Source organism: Ctenopharyngodon idella, chromosome 19 (assembly GCF_019924925.1).
Source record: "Ctenopharyngodon idella isolate HZGC_01 chromosome 19, HZGC01, whole genome shotgun sequence".
NCBI classification, from domain to species: Eukaryota; Metazoa; Chordata; class Actinopteri; order Cypriniformes; family Xenocyprididae; genus Ctenopharyngodon; species Ctenopharyngodon idella.
In genome coordinates this window covers 30,255,514-30,268,527 of record NC_067238.1, presented here as the reverse complement: position 1 = coordinate 30,268,527, position 13,014 = coordinate 30,255,514, and the positions used below count along the sequence as shown (strand labels likewise).

At 36.7% G+C, this 13,014-nt stretch overlaps 1 protein-coding gene across 1 annotated transcript; it reads right to left on the bottom strand.

Annotated features, from left to right (window-relative positions):
* Window positions 1-579: 579 nt before the first annotated feature.
* Window positions 580-12,630, bottom strand: cap1 (CAP, adenylate cyclase-associated protein 1 (yeast)). The gene is made up of 13 exons (XM_051871524.1): window positions 12,430-12,630; window positions 8,684-8,791; window positions 7,639-7,739; window positions 7,467-7,544; window positions 6,789-6,932; window positions 6,367-6,452; window positions 6,168-6,273; window positions 5,917-6,091; window positions 4,733-4,905; window positions 4,396-4,519; window positions 3,990-4,072; window positions 2,948-3,091; window positions 580-1,723 (listed from the first exon to the last, which is right to left on the bottom strand). The coding sequence occupies exons 2-13, from the start codon at window positions 8,787-8,789 to the stop codon at window positions 1,640-1,642; spliced, it is 1,404 nt and encodes a 467-aa protein (XP_051727484.1). The 5' UTR covers window positions 8,790-8,791; window positions 12,430-12,630; the 3' UTR covers window positions 580-1,639.
* Between the last annotated feature and the right edge of the window lie 384 nt (window positions 12,631-13,014).

Genomic DNA, 13,014 nt, shown 5'->3' with positions numbered 1-13,014 from the left:
GACCCGAACCAGTCTAAAATAGTCCGAATATAAACACTTATTATAGGTGTACCATAGTGATTTAGAATAAGACAAAAACACGGTTTGGAAAATTGATTCATGATGTACTTGCTCATTATATAATTTTTTGTAAATTTTGAAGAAAAAAAAGTTTAATGTGTTTTATTTTCACGCACAAATTTTGTAATTAATATACTAAAAATTCTTTAGTACTTAAGATAATCTTAAGAACATTAAGTGTACTCAATTGTGCTATTTTGAGACACCATGAATATGAACTAAATGTCCTTTTAACATACTATCTTTGTATTAAATGTATTTAGTTACCACTTGTAGTACACTTGAACCCATTTTTTTAATACAGAGATGTTGGGTAAGAACATTAGCAAACTGTTTTGTTTAAAATTTTGTAACACGTCCTTAATATCACTTTTGATTAGTTTAATGCATCCTTGCTGAATTTGGAGTTGTTCCTTTGTTGTAATACTGTAATATCACCTTTCTGGAAACATGTTTAAGAAGTTACCTTTTTGCGTCAACTTACTGGGTACGTTCAATAAAGCACATCAAAGACTCAGGAAAAAGTGATGTTATTTATTGCAACAGTTTTAATGATGTTTGTTCTCCAGTACTATTTCTCAGAGCAAAAAGACAAATGATGAAAAAGAAATTCCATACACATGACCTCAATATTAGGAAAGTAAAGATTAAGATGTTGGAATTAAAGTCTAAGCTAGTTAAAGCATGTGATGAGAACAAGAGGTGGACACAATTCATGTAAAGCCAGTATCTGTACAGCAGATAGTCATCAGACACAGACAGTACCATGAGCATCCGAACATTAGGCTGAGTGTCTTTTTCTGCCTCCAGTTTGTGCCAAAAACAACAAAACACTTTCCACACCTTTCATGGAATGTTCATTTATTTATATTACAGGGAATGTTGCTCTGGAATACAATATGAAAAAAAATGAAGAGGGAAAAGAGAATTCCTAAAGCAACTATTGTTTTTCAATGACACGATTGGAAATATAACTATGATTCTGCAAGTTGCTTAAGTTGCCAATTCATCCTCTAAGATTTGATAAATCTTCATTCTAATTATCCCTTGGAGAAAAAAAAGAAAAAAAAAAAAGAATTAATAAAGTTACAGTAAATGTCTGTCTTGGTGGTCGGAAGAGGGACATTTGTGTGCTTCATATCTGAATTGCATATGTCAAACAGAAAACGCTGTGACCCCCCCAATACTTGCCCCCTGACTAGAAAATGCGAATGGAAAAAGAATCAAAAATACAAAACACAAATATGATAAAATGACTTGATTCCTCTTGTTGGCCATTCACATGTTATTATGGCTGCAAGACAAAAACAAAACATGGAAACACTTCAACTGTTGGCAATTGATTTCAAGTGCTAATGTTTTAAATCAATGGAATAGAAGAGAATGGAGCCCTGCCGTTGACTGAGCAAGTGCTTCTGGTAAGCAAGCAGTCATGTCACTAGCTGAAGATATGATTGCCGCTGTGATTGGCTGATAGGAGAGTTGACCTGGTTGGCATTCCATTCTACTTTGTAGTTTAAGCTCATTGGTCAGTCAGGTAGGACACTGCAATGGGGGCGGTCTCGCACAGGTTGGTCCTTTATCCGGCAATCTCGGTTGCTGTGGTGACCAGCTTGCTGCCGTCCCATACGGTTTTGAACTGTTCAGGGACTGGGATCTCAGTCTTGAAGGAAAGAGAGAAACATAAAACATAATCACGATTAATCACACTTAAAATTAACATTTTTAATATAATTTATATTGTAATATATTCACATCGAATCTCCAAATTAATGTAGAAATGACCTAAAGATGGTTTATTTCTGGAAAAGGGACCGGGAAAGATCCACGAGCCAGGACTCGAACTTGGGTCGCCCGAAGCGCAACCGCGCTGTTTGTCGATGCACTGCCCACTAGGCTACTGGCGCCGACAAACAGGCTAAACGGCAAAATAGTGTGAGCGCGCAATTCCACAAATGCGCCGATGGGAGTGGCAAGTTTTGTGCGTGATCTACTGCTGATGTGCAAATGAAAGAACAAATAATTTACATAATGACCAACGCAATCTAACAAGAGCAGTGCAAATTAGCGTTGGGTCGCAAATAAGCAGAGCTGTTGCTCATCAGGTGCGGGTCGACACAGGCGCAACTTATAGGTAATATACGGATAACGTCTTCCTCTGGCATTCCAAAGAAATTAATATGAGTGGAAAATATTTTCTCCCTTCTACCATGCGCTCTCTGTTCTCTGCGGTGTCTCCTCCTAGCAGCAACAATTGCAGCCATGTCGCAAAATGGGTTAAGACATGCTTTTTTGGGCGTTAAATAATGGCGCAAATACCAGTAAATTGACTAGCGCAAACATTAGTAAATCGTGATTCACTTAAATACTGTCCTTCCATAAATTTTGCGACTGAAAGGGAAACTCCTACAAATGCATATGCAATAAGGTCAGCCGCAAAAACAACTCAGTCCACGCCTTTTTCAGTGCTAATTTTGCACTGCGTCTTTAGTAAATCCCGATAGTAGTTTAACACCAAAACAGTGTTTGCGCTGGCACAAGCTGTTAGTAAATCTGGCCCTTTGTGTGTTTTTGTCCATTCAAGCGATAAGATGCGAGAGAGAACTCAAATCGGTACTGGTGCGTTATCTCTGCGTTTCATAAACAGCACACAAGTACCAAATTGCATTCTTTTTTTACATCTTATCGCGTTTGAATGGTTTAAAAGCACTTGAACGAATGAGAGCATGATCATATACTGTAACGCTAGCCAAAGGATGCAGGAAAAACAAATTCTGCATTAAATATTTTTAATGTGTTAAATAGAAAAAAATAAATATTGCAAAAATTGACAGCCCTAATGTTAAGAAATCTTTATAATGCATAAACAATTTACATCTTCACTTACATATTCTCCATCTTTGTTGGGCACCAGCACGTTCATCTCTGAGCTCTTAGCGCTGACGATTTCACATGCCAGAGAGTCTTTGCTTAGGTACACATGGCAGCCATCTGTCTTGTTGATGGAGATGGTTGGCACTTTACCCATAACCTGGAAATCAAAAGAACAACAATGAGCAGATGCAAAACACGAGTGCAAAGAAAAAACAGGCAATGCTAATGCAAATACTTTTAATGACAAGATATCGAGATGTTTAAGGGAATTACATTCAATTTTAATTAAAAAGAAAAAAAAATGTTTTATTTATAAGTCAAATTATTAAGAAAAAAAAAGATATTTTTTATATTTTTAAGTCATTAAATAATGGGGTTTTCTCAGGGAACAGTTTTCAAAGGGAGTTATTCTCTATATCAGTGAACTCTTTGAAACGCCTCCATTATAGTCATTGTAGTTTTCTTCCGGGAACAAACACGTCACAATATTCCTTGTTTAAATATTTCCTGCCCAAGGCATACACAAAATCAAAGGGCGGGGACTGGTTGAGTTAGTTAGTAGTGTGTTGAAACTGGCGGCTATGGTAAGGGGCAGGACATTTCCCAAACGCTCAAAATGCTTGACCAGTCACAACACACTGATCCAGCCGACCAATCAGAGCACATTGCTCGTTTCTGAGGGAGGGGCTTTATAGAGACAGGAACTAATCAGAGCGTTACTGACAGACTGGGAAGAGAGGAGCTGCAACAATGGAGAATGAGGAAAATAATGTTTTTTTGTTTTGTTTTGTTTTTTTACATTCAAGCATTAAAACCTATTCTTGTAGAGCCCAAAAAGAAAAGACTTAAAGAGGCCATATTATGCCCGTTTTCAAACTTTTAATTAAAATAGTTCAAGAGAGATAACATTTATTCATATGTATCAGTATGTTAATACATGTTAAAAGCATTATTTACCTAAATACATATACTAAAATGTTGAAAAGTGAAAAGAAATTAATACTTTAACGACATACTCTGCATTCAAGTACATCTATAGTGAAGAGAGTTCTCACCTGGATCTTTACATCCCTGCAGTTGATCACCTCAATAATACCCACAACATCGTCAAAGACAAGACCCATTTTCTTACAGTTATCTGCAAAGACAAAAACAACAAACTTGTATCTAAACTTTCTACTTTTTCATTTGTTAACATGAACAGTGAACAATATTTTTACAGCATTTATTAATCTTAGTTAATCTTAACATTTACTAATACATTTTTAAAAACAAAAGTTGTGTGTTAACATGAGTTAATGCACTGTGAACTAACATGAACAAACATTTTTTTTTAACTAACATTAACAAATGCAGTAAAATATTTTGTTCATTGGTAGTTAATAGATTAACTAATGTCAACAAATTGTAAAATGTTACAATGTGAACAAAATGGAGGACCTGCTGGTAATGTGTACAGACCTACAGTAATGGAGTTGATCTTCCCCTTCACTTGTAAAGTGCTGTTGTTGCACTTAAAGGCATAAACCACCTGTTTCAGTTCTGTGTCACTGATCACAAGGCCTTGGGCACCTTCCTGATTTTCCTGTAGGGAAAAAGCCAAAGAGAGGATCAGTATATGAACTGGACAAACAGTGTCATGTCAATACTAAAACATCACATCTTTTTTTAGTACCTTTTTTTATTGGCATGTATAAACACAGATGAGACCGAGATGGAAAATACCTTTCAAAATGGCATTTCCAAAAATAATTTCAGCTGTATACACAGACTATAACAGGCATAGTGACTCACTCACCACTTTCCATTTCTTGCCGTCCAGCTCCAGCACTGGGGGAAGAGTGCGGGCCGGGCTGGCAGCTGCTGTGGGCCGAGCAGCGAAGGGTTTGGGCCCAGAAGGCAAAGGACCTGTTTGGGCTTTGAGCCTAGGGTTCTTGTGGGTCTTCTGGTCATCAGGCACATGTTTCAGTCCTTACAGAGAGTTAAAAGACATGTCTTCAATAAATGGACAAATGAACTAATAATAATAATAATAATAATAATAATAATAATAATAATAATAAATATTAAATTCTATTATTATTATTACTGCTGTTATACCTATTAGTATTTATAATCAGGGTTATTATAGTTAAATAAAGCTAAAACTATTAAAAAAAAACCTGTCACTTGAAATAAAATACATTTTAACAAATAAATTAAACGTTTAAGTTTTTTTTTACCTTTTATTTCAGCTAGATGTCAGGGAAACATTTCTCATTTTAATTTAGCTAAAGACAATGTAATAAAATAACAACTGAAATAAATAAAAACTATACAGACAAAAAAAAAAAAAAAAATTAATACAAATGTCAAAAACACAAAATAACTAAAACCTTAACTAGAATTAAAATGAAAAAAGAAAATATGACATTTAAGACAACTGAAATTCAACTCAAAATATTGATAAAAACAATATAATAGTACCTCACCGATACCAAAATAACACTTAATAATGATAATAATACTATAAATGTTAACACTTTACTTTGATCTTAATGTATTAATAAATGTTGAGATTAACATTGGTTAAGTTTAATAAACGCTGTAGACGTATTGTTTATTGTTAGTTCAGGTTAACTAATATAGTTAACTAATGTTTACAAATGAAACCTTATTGTAAAGTGTTATCATATAAATTATTAATAAGTGACAAATGGGACACTGTAGAGCCTCATGGATGTGAACAAGTGAGGGCCACAGGACCGTATTATAACTTTGCCCTTTTTGCTGTGAAGTCTGCAATGACCTTTATATACACTGATGCTCCCATTACAGCGCATACAGGCATCATTTCCAATCAGTCAAAAGGACTGTTTAATGTTTCAGCAATGATCCTTCCATCATTTAAACAGCAATAAAAGCTCTACCGGCCACATTTTGAACCGATTTTCATCATTGTTCTTTTGTAGTACCATAGTAAGTTAGGGATCCATGTAATACCTTTAGTAATATCAGCTCCCTTGTTGATGGAGGCGAAGAGAGCATTGCGACTGACTGGGCCAGAGTCTCCACCTGAAGACTTGTCAAGGTCCATGGGGGGTGGAGGGGGGCCTGGGGGAGGTGGAGCTGGAGCTCCTCTGCAGGGGGCGCCTCCAGAGGCCGAAGCAACCGGGCCCTGTGAAACAAAAAACAATTAAACTTTATATTCTGAACCACGAGGGACAAACCGAACACACGAGAATGAGACTCACAGTCTTGCTCCAGCTCAGTCCAGTGGTGTGGTGCTGCTTGATGTAAGCCTGCAGCTCGGTCCAAATGGACACATAGGCATTGACCCAGTCCACATGTGTCTTATCTCTAAAAAAATAAGACAATAAAGCAGATGGGAAAATGAGCAATATGCCATTTTGCTTCTGTACAAGTTTCTTCACATCACAGACAGACACATACTTCTCCTTGTAATCCTTGAGCACACGGTTTGTGTAAAACATGGCTGCGTCCTGCATGTCCTTTACATAGGGGCCTGGCTTTGGGGCCTAAAACATATAGAAAGAAAAATGTTACATTTAATAAAGAAATTAATTAAAAAAAAATTAATTTCAGTGTTGCAAATTTGCTTGCATTCAACTAGTGACCTAGAAAGAGCATATCATAAATATTTCTTATTTTTCAGGTTCCACTTAACACCGATGATATGCAAAGTATGCCAGCCTAACCTAGATATTTGTAAATGTAGTCACAGCAGGAAATGCTCACACTTGAGGAGGAGGAAATTGATTTGTTAAATGTACACTGTCAAAGTGTAAAAGTCCCATAATTGATTCAATTTCAAACAGAAAACTGCAACACACAGACTCCGCCCTTTGCCTTACCATGGCAACCCAGCCGAGGGCGGGAACGCTCTCGCTGACCGCAGAGAGGTGGTTGAAGAGAGGAGAGGAGCGGTTCTTCTCTCGGAACGCCTGCACCTCCTCGATCACTTTGGACACGGGGGCCAGCAGAGAGGTCAGGGCAGACTATATCACAGAGGAAAAGATGAACAGACAGATAACATGAGAAAATGTTACAAAAACGGTAAACAATGTCAGTGTGAAAGATACACTACTGTTCAAAAGTTTGGCTTCAGCAAGATTTCTTTCTTTTAATAAAATTAATACGTTCATTCAGCAAGGATGCATTGAATTGATCAAAAGTGACAGTAAAGACATTTATTGTGTAAATAAAAGCTGAACTTTTCACTTTTTTATTCATCTCCTTAAAATGTTTCACAGTTTCCACAAAAATATGACCTGTTTTTTAACATTGATAATAATCAGAAATGTTTCTTGAGCAGCAGATCATCATATTAGAATGATTTCTGTAGGATCATGTGACGCTGAAGACTGGAGTAATGATGCTGAAAATTCAGCTTTGCATCACAGGAATAAATTACATTTAAAATATATTCAAATAATATGTTTTTAATGTATTTTGATCAATTAATTGCAGCCTTGTTGAGAGACTTTCAAACACATACAATGTCTTACTTTCAAATTGAACATAATACTTACATCAGAAGGTTTCTGAGAGCAGGAGGCAGTGACCAGAAGCTGTCTTTGACAGGTAAAGGCCTGCTTCATCATCTCAGCCTACGACAGAACAAAGGATAAGGAACATTGCGTAGACTCTTTATCAATGTGTGCCAGTGTTCAGGGACTATGATGACAGTGCTGGATTACATACATGCTTCTGAACGTCTCCCCCTATCTTCTGACTCAGGGCGACATACTGAGCCACAGGGCCAGAGATCAAACTGTCATAGGCTTCAACATACGCCGACACCACTGAAGAGAAGAGAAACAAGAGCAAAATGGCACCATGTTCTAACCAGACACAAATTCACAACACAACATTTTCAGCAACAAGTCCATTGCCACAATGGTAGAGTTTCACTTAAGCCCAAAGTATACTTCAGCCATACTTTTTGTGTCTGTGCGGGCAATGCGCGTACAACGGCACATGTACGAATGTTTTGAGCACTTAAAAGTCCACTAGATTGTGCGCATACAAAGAATGCATCTTTCCACACTCACAGCCAAGGAGTAAACTTTGTTTGTTTATTGGTTTTATTTCCATACCAGCATCTATGGCTATTTACATGGCAAGACTAATGTATTTTAAAAGAAACAAATAGTAGTAACATAGTAATAATGAAAAACAACAACTGACAACCAACTCACATGATTATAACAAACATTATATAAGATCTTTCATTTCAATGTTTGATAAATTTAAGATTATTCCTGGTGAAACATTTTTGAAAACATCTATTAGAGAACTAAAAACGTTGCCTTGTGGCATTTAAAGCGGTATATTTCAACAAAATACGCTTTATAGACAGAGGAATCTGACAAAAAAATTACATCTTGTTGGTACATAATCTTTCAATAAAATGCAGAATGTGGAAAACAAAGTCCATCCGAGGCTTTACAATGGAGTTGCTTAGATGGTAACTTACAGGCCTAAACCAAGAGAAAGTCCACCTATAGTCATTATGATATTCTGGGTTCTTTGCAAGTTTATTGGCTTTTTAGCCCATGATATTGTTCACACCATTAGAAAAAGTATTAGTACATCCATCTTCAAAGAGTTGCATGATTTGAGGTGTTCAAGACAATTTACACAGCTAAGTTTAATACTTAAGTGAAATTTCTAACTCCAAGTACACACTTGGTAAGCAGCACTAATTATCTTAAGACAGAACTGGTTTGCATTAGGTTCTTATTACCTCCAGATCCAGCAGCAGGGCCGCCTCCACCCCCAGAACTAGACATGGCCTCCAGACGGCCCACAGCCACCTCCAAACGCTGTACTAGACCCGCCAGCTCTGCCATACCTGCTCAGAGAGAGAGAGAGAGAACAATGATTACAGAAACAAGGTTTTACAGAAACACAGTATGAATGAAAGTTGCAATGAAACAGAATTAGTGACGAATCTTTTCTTCTTGTATTGTGACGTACATCTTGGTGAAACAGATAATGTAGAGATAAAAACGTAGGGCGGGGACTTGGTTACATCCATCTGTGGTTGAGTGGATGAAGGCAGAATGAGAGATGACAGCTGATTGTAAGAAAGGGGCGGAGTTTAAGGGAACTAAATGATTGGAGAAGTCCGGCATACGCTGTTTGATCGTCAAGGTTCGTTTTTGATTCAGAATACAAGCTCAAATTTAAAAATAGGCATGTCGTGATTAATTGACCATCTGTCTGTGGTTATCTGATCTAACCACAATTATTTGAGAACACATTTTGCAAAAGAACATAAAAAATGTGTTGTAAAGTACATAAGAATAGTCAAAGGTCTTTCTTCATATGAAATGAAGGTTTGTGGATTTAATCAGACTGCATTATATATAAAAATATATTTCGCAGCATTAAATAATGTGGGCCTATTATATTATATACAATTTCAAGTTATAAAAAATAACATATTAGGCTTACATTGTAAGTGACATGAACAAAAACATTATTAAAAGTAAATGGTTTATTGCAATTATTTGTATGTATGACAATTTATACTTAAAAAAAAAAAAAAAAAAAAAAAAAAAAATGTAAACATGTTCACAATGAGATCAACAACACGCATTTAGAAAATACGGTGAATTTTTATTTTATGCAAATGTTAAAGAGTATTCTTGTATTCCAACTTCTGCATTTTATTTATTCTGCAACTCTCTCTCATTTATGATAAAATCATCAAAAAAGCAACATACAAAGTGAACGCATGGAAAACACGGATGTGCCGAGCCTGGAGAGAATGCAGGACGTGCCATAACATGCTGTCCAACAGAAATGCAACCGGAAGAAAAAAATCTGCAATTAAAGATAAAATACGTGCCAAACCTCTCAAGATACAAAAAAAAGAAGGAAGTAGATCTTGTTTGCCTTTTAGGGGCAACTTTCAAAGGGCAAGTCCTTTTTTTTACTGCCCCTTCACATGCACATACACTAAACAGGTAACATTACGTAACAGAAACCTGATACACAAATCTGGCTCACTGACTCACTCCCCCCTTTCACCTGAATGGCTCTTCTGGGAAATGCACAGGTATCCATATATGAGCCTGCTTCTAATGAGAGCCTGCACCAATTCCTGAGGGAAAACCCCACTTATTTATAACTCCTTCAGGAATCACAAATTTCCCAAGACTGCATTACAACTGGAGCATTAATAAACTATTAGTATAAACTAAGTTCATGTCTGATACATTAAATGGCACTAATATGGAGAATACAATATCAAAGAGTAAAGTCTGAGTTAGATGTCAACATTACTCTTATAATAATAACAACAACAACAACAACAACAACAGATTCTTCTGTGGCCACAACCAGCTGTGTCTGTTTTCAGGCAGAAGAATGAACAAAACATTTAATCACACAGGACTAAATTCACAGAAGCACATTCACCTGAGGAAATAAAAGCACATGAGCAAAATTTTGCTCATGTGCATAATTTCAACTATTGCCACATATAATAAAGATAACGATTATGCAGACTGGAGTCAAACTAGAGTCAAATTTTCTTTTTCTTTTCCTTTTGTCCTCCACATAGTAAGAAAATATTCACATTCAAATCCGAGTAGTCAAATTGCCTTGCCTCACGTAAACAATTTCAGACAAATTCCTAGTGTCCTCTCCCTAAAAACCAGACTGAGGCGGCAATGATGATTGCAGAAACTGCCACCTACATATGTAGGAAATGATCTAGAGATTAAATTGAAGGGTTTGAAATTAACTTTTTCACTCACCAGCCAATTTGGCTACAAAATGTATGTTATCGGCCTTTCAGAACTTCAAAGTCAGAACAATTAATGCCAGAAATAAACCAGATTATCAAAATCACTGCTTAGATTTAAATATATTTATTATTAAATCTGATTTGGAATCATTGAATTTTCGCTAGCAGGTGATAGTTCACACAAAAATTAAAATTGTCATCATATACTCACCCTCAGGTTGTTCCAAACCTGTATAAATTTCTTTTTTCTGCTGAACACAAAGAAAGATATTTTGAAGAATACGGGTAACCAAACAGTTGATGGATCCCATTGACTTCCGTAGTATTTTTTATTTCTCCAAACTATGGAAGTCAATGTGTTCCATCAACTGTTTAATAACAAAACACTCTTTAAAACATCTTCTTTGTGTTCAAAATTCATACAGGTTTGGAACAACTTGGGGGTGAGTAAATGATGACAGAATTTTCTATTTTGGGTGAACTATCGCTTTCAAACCCAGCTTATAATAATGTTTAAGACAGAAAGCAATAGTTTCTGTGCTTCAATACATTCTGTATTGACATCACACCTGCTCTACATTCTGTAGGTAACACCCTAAAGGTAAACATGTCAAAACAAGATAAGAAAACTACAGAAGATTCAAAGGCAAGCCTGAAATGTCAAGCTTATGGGTGCAAGCTGCTCTTCTGGACATAAAAACAGGTCATTTATGCTTCAGGACTAGTAAAACTAGGCCAGATCACATCCATTCTCGGCACAGCGCAGGATGAGATGTGCCACATTTATTAAACATACACACACTCGACACGACCAACAGTCTACTGGGTTCTTGACTAGCATTAATAGGATTGCAATAGCATACGAGGCAAGAGATTTGATGTGATGTGATTTGACTGAATAATCAGGCCAGCCGGGAAAACACGGTCGCGCGATCAGTCAGACAATACTGAGCGATTGTTTATAGAAAATAATATGAAGACGGAAACAATTCAGCGATCGCGAGTCGCGACGAGCTAGTGTTCAGATTTCCTGCACTTTACACCCGCCCCACTTCCTTCATTTGCGCTGTAGCGATTTTCGGTGTTCTTTTGAGTCGGAGCTTTTCAGTGAATCAGTTGAATCGATTCACAAGACTGTTAACAATTTATTAATTGAACTGAATCGGCCAAACGGCTTTCTAATCTAATCAACTCACCAACAAGAATTTGACTTGATGCAGCGGAATACTATAAATGCTACAAACAAAATGTGTAAATATATATATATATATATATATATATATATATATATATATATATATATATAAAATATATAGTATTACCGTTTTATAAGCACACATACGAAAAGCGTTTTTATTAAAACATTGTGACGTAATGACGCAAACGAATCACTGAGTTGTTTTGGAAGCGGTACTGTTCGAAAGAACCGATTCGCAGAGATGAGTCGCCCATCACTGAGCTCTGCAAGATCAGGAACTTTTCCAACCGTCGCATTGAGACTGCTGTTAAGAAATCTGCACACATGCAAATGTGTGATAAAACGCGTTTTATTTATAAGGCCTAATGCCACTGTGAAAATATATCATTTTTAACAGTATTATGCGCGAGCGATGCCCGTTTCAGTTGTCATGATTTGCGCAGCGGCGCACTGTATCTAGAACAGATTTCCGCCGGCAAGTCGCTTCACACAGATACTAATCATTTGGACAAAGCATTCAGCATTTTCTCCTTACCGTTATCGTCTGAGAAATGTTACAGTGGTCCTGGCTTTAGTCTTTGATGTTGAATGGGTGTGTTACGGGCTTCCCGTCTGCGTTGTCTTCCTGTATGAGCGCGTTGAAGTTCCCAGCTGTCACCGCGCGCCGTTTCCGCCCAAACTCCACCAACAGCTCCACTTCCTTATAAGGACAAAGGAGAGAGAGAGAACGAGTGTGTGATAAAGTGATGAAAAAGAGTAAAACAGGAACAGGAAGACTCAAGCCTGAGTATGAATATCTATTTGTTTATTGATTTCAGTCAATATAGGTGATTAGATGTAATATTAATTAAAGGAATTCCCTCAGTCTACAATGTGGCATAATTATGTAATAATGAAAGTGCTTATTTTCTTAGTTTTTCCCATTGATCTCTGGCAGTTTTGAAGTCTTGGCCAAAATTATTTGTGGAGCTGGAGGGGAAGAGAAAATTAAGATTCAGTCCGGATCCTTCTTGCCCAAACAGGAAGTGTGGATGTCACAATTTTGATCTGCCCAAACAGTGCATGGAATTAATTAAAGTGCCTGCTTTCACTGACTTGGAATAAATAGTTGGCTCTGTGT

Coding starts and splice junctions, on each gene's coding strand:
- cap1 (XM_051871524.1), bottom strand. CDS start 8,789: ATGGCAGAGCTGGCGGGTCTAGTACAGCGTTTGGAGGTGGCTGTGGGC. Junction 7,545..7,638: donor GGGGAGACGTTCAGAAGCAT/GTATGTAATCCA, acceptor GTTCTGTCGTAG/GCTGAGATGATGAAGCAGGC. Junction 6,933..7,466: donor GCTCTCAGAAACCTTCTGAT/GTAAGTATTATG, acceptor TCTGTGATATAG/TCTGCCCTGACCTCTCTGCT.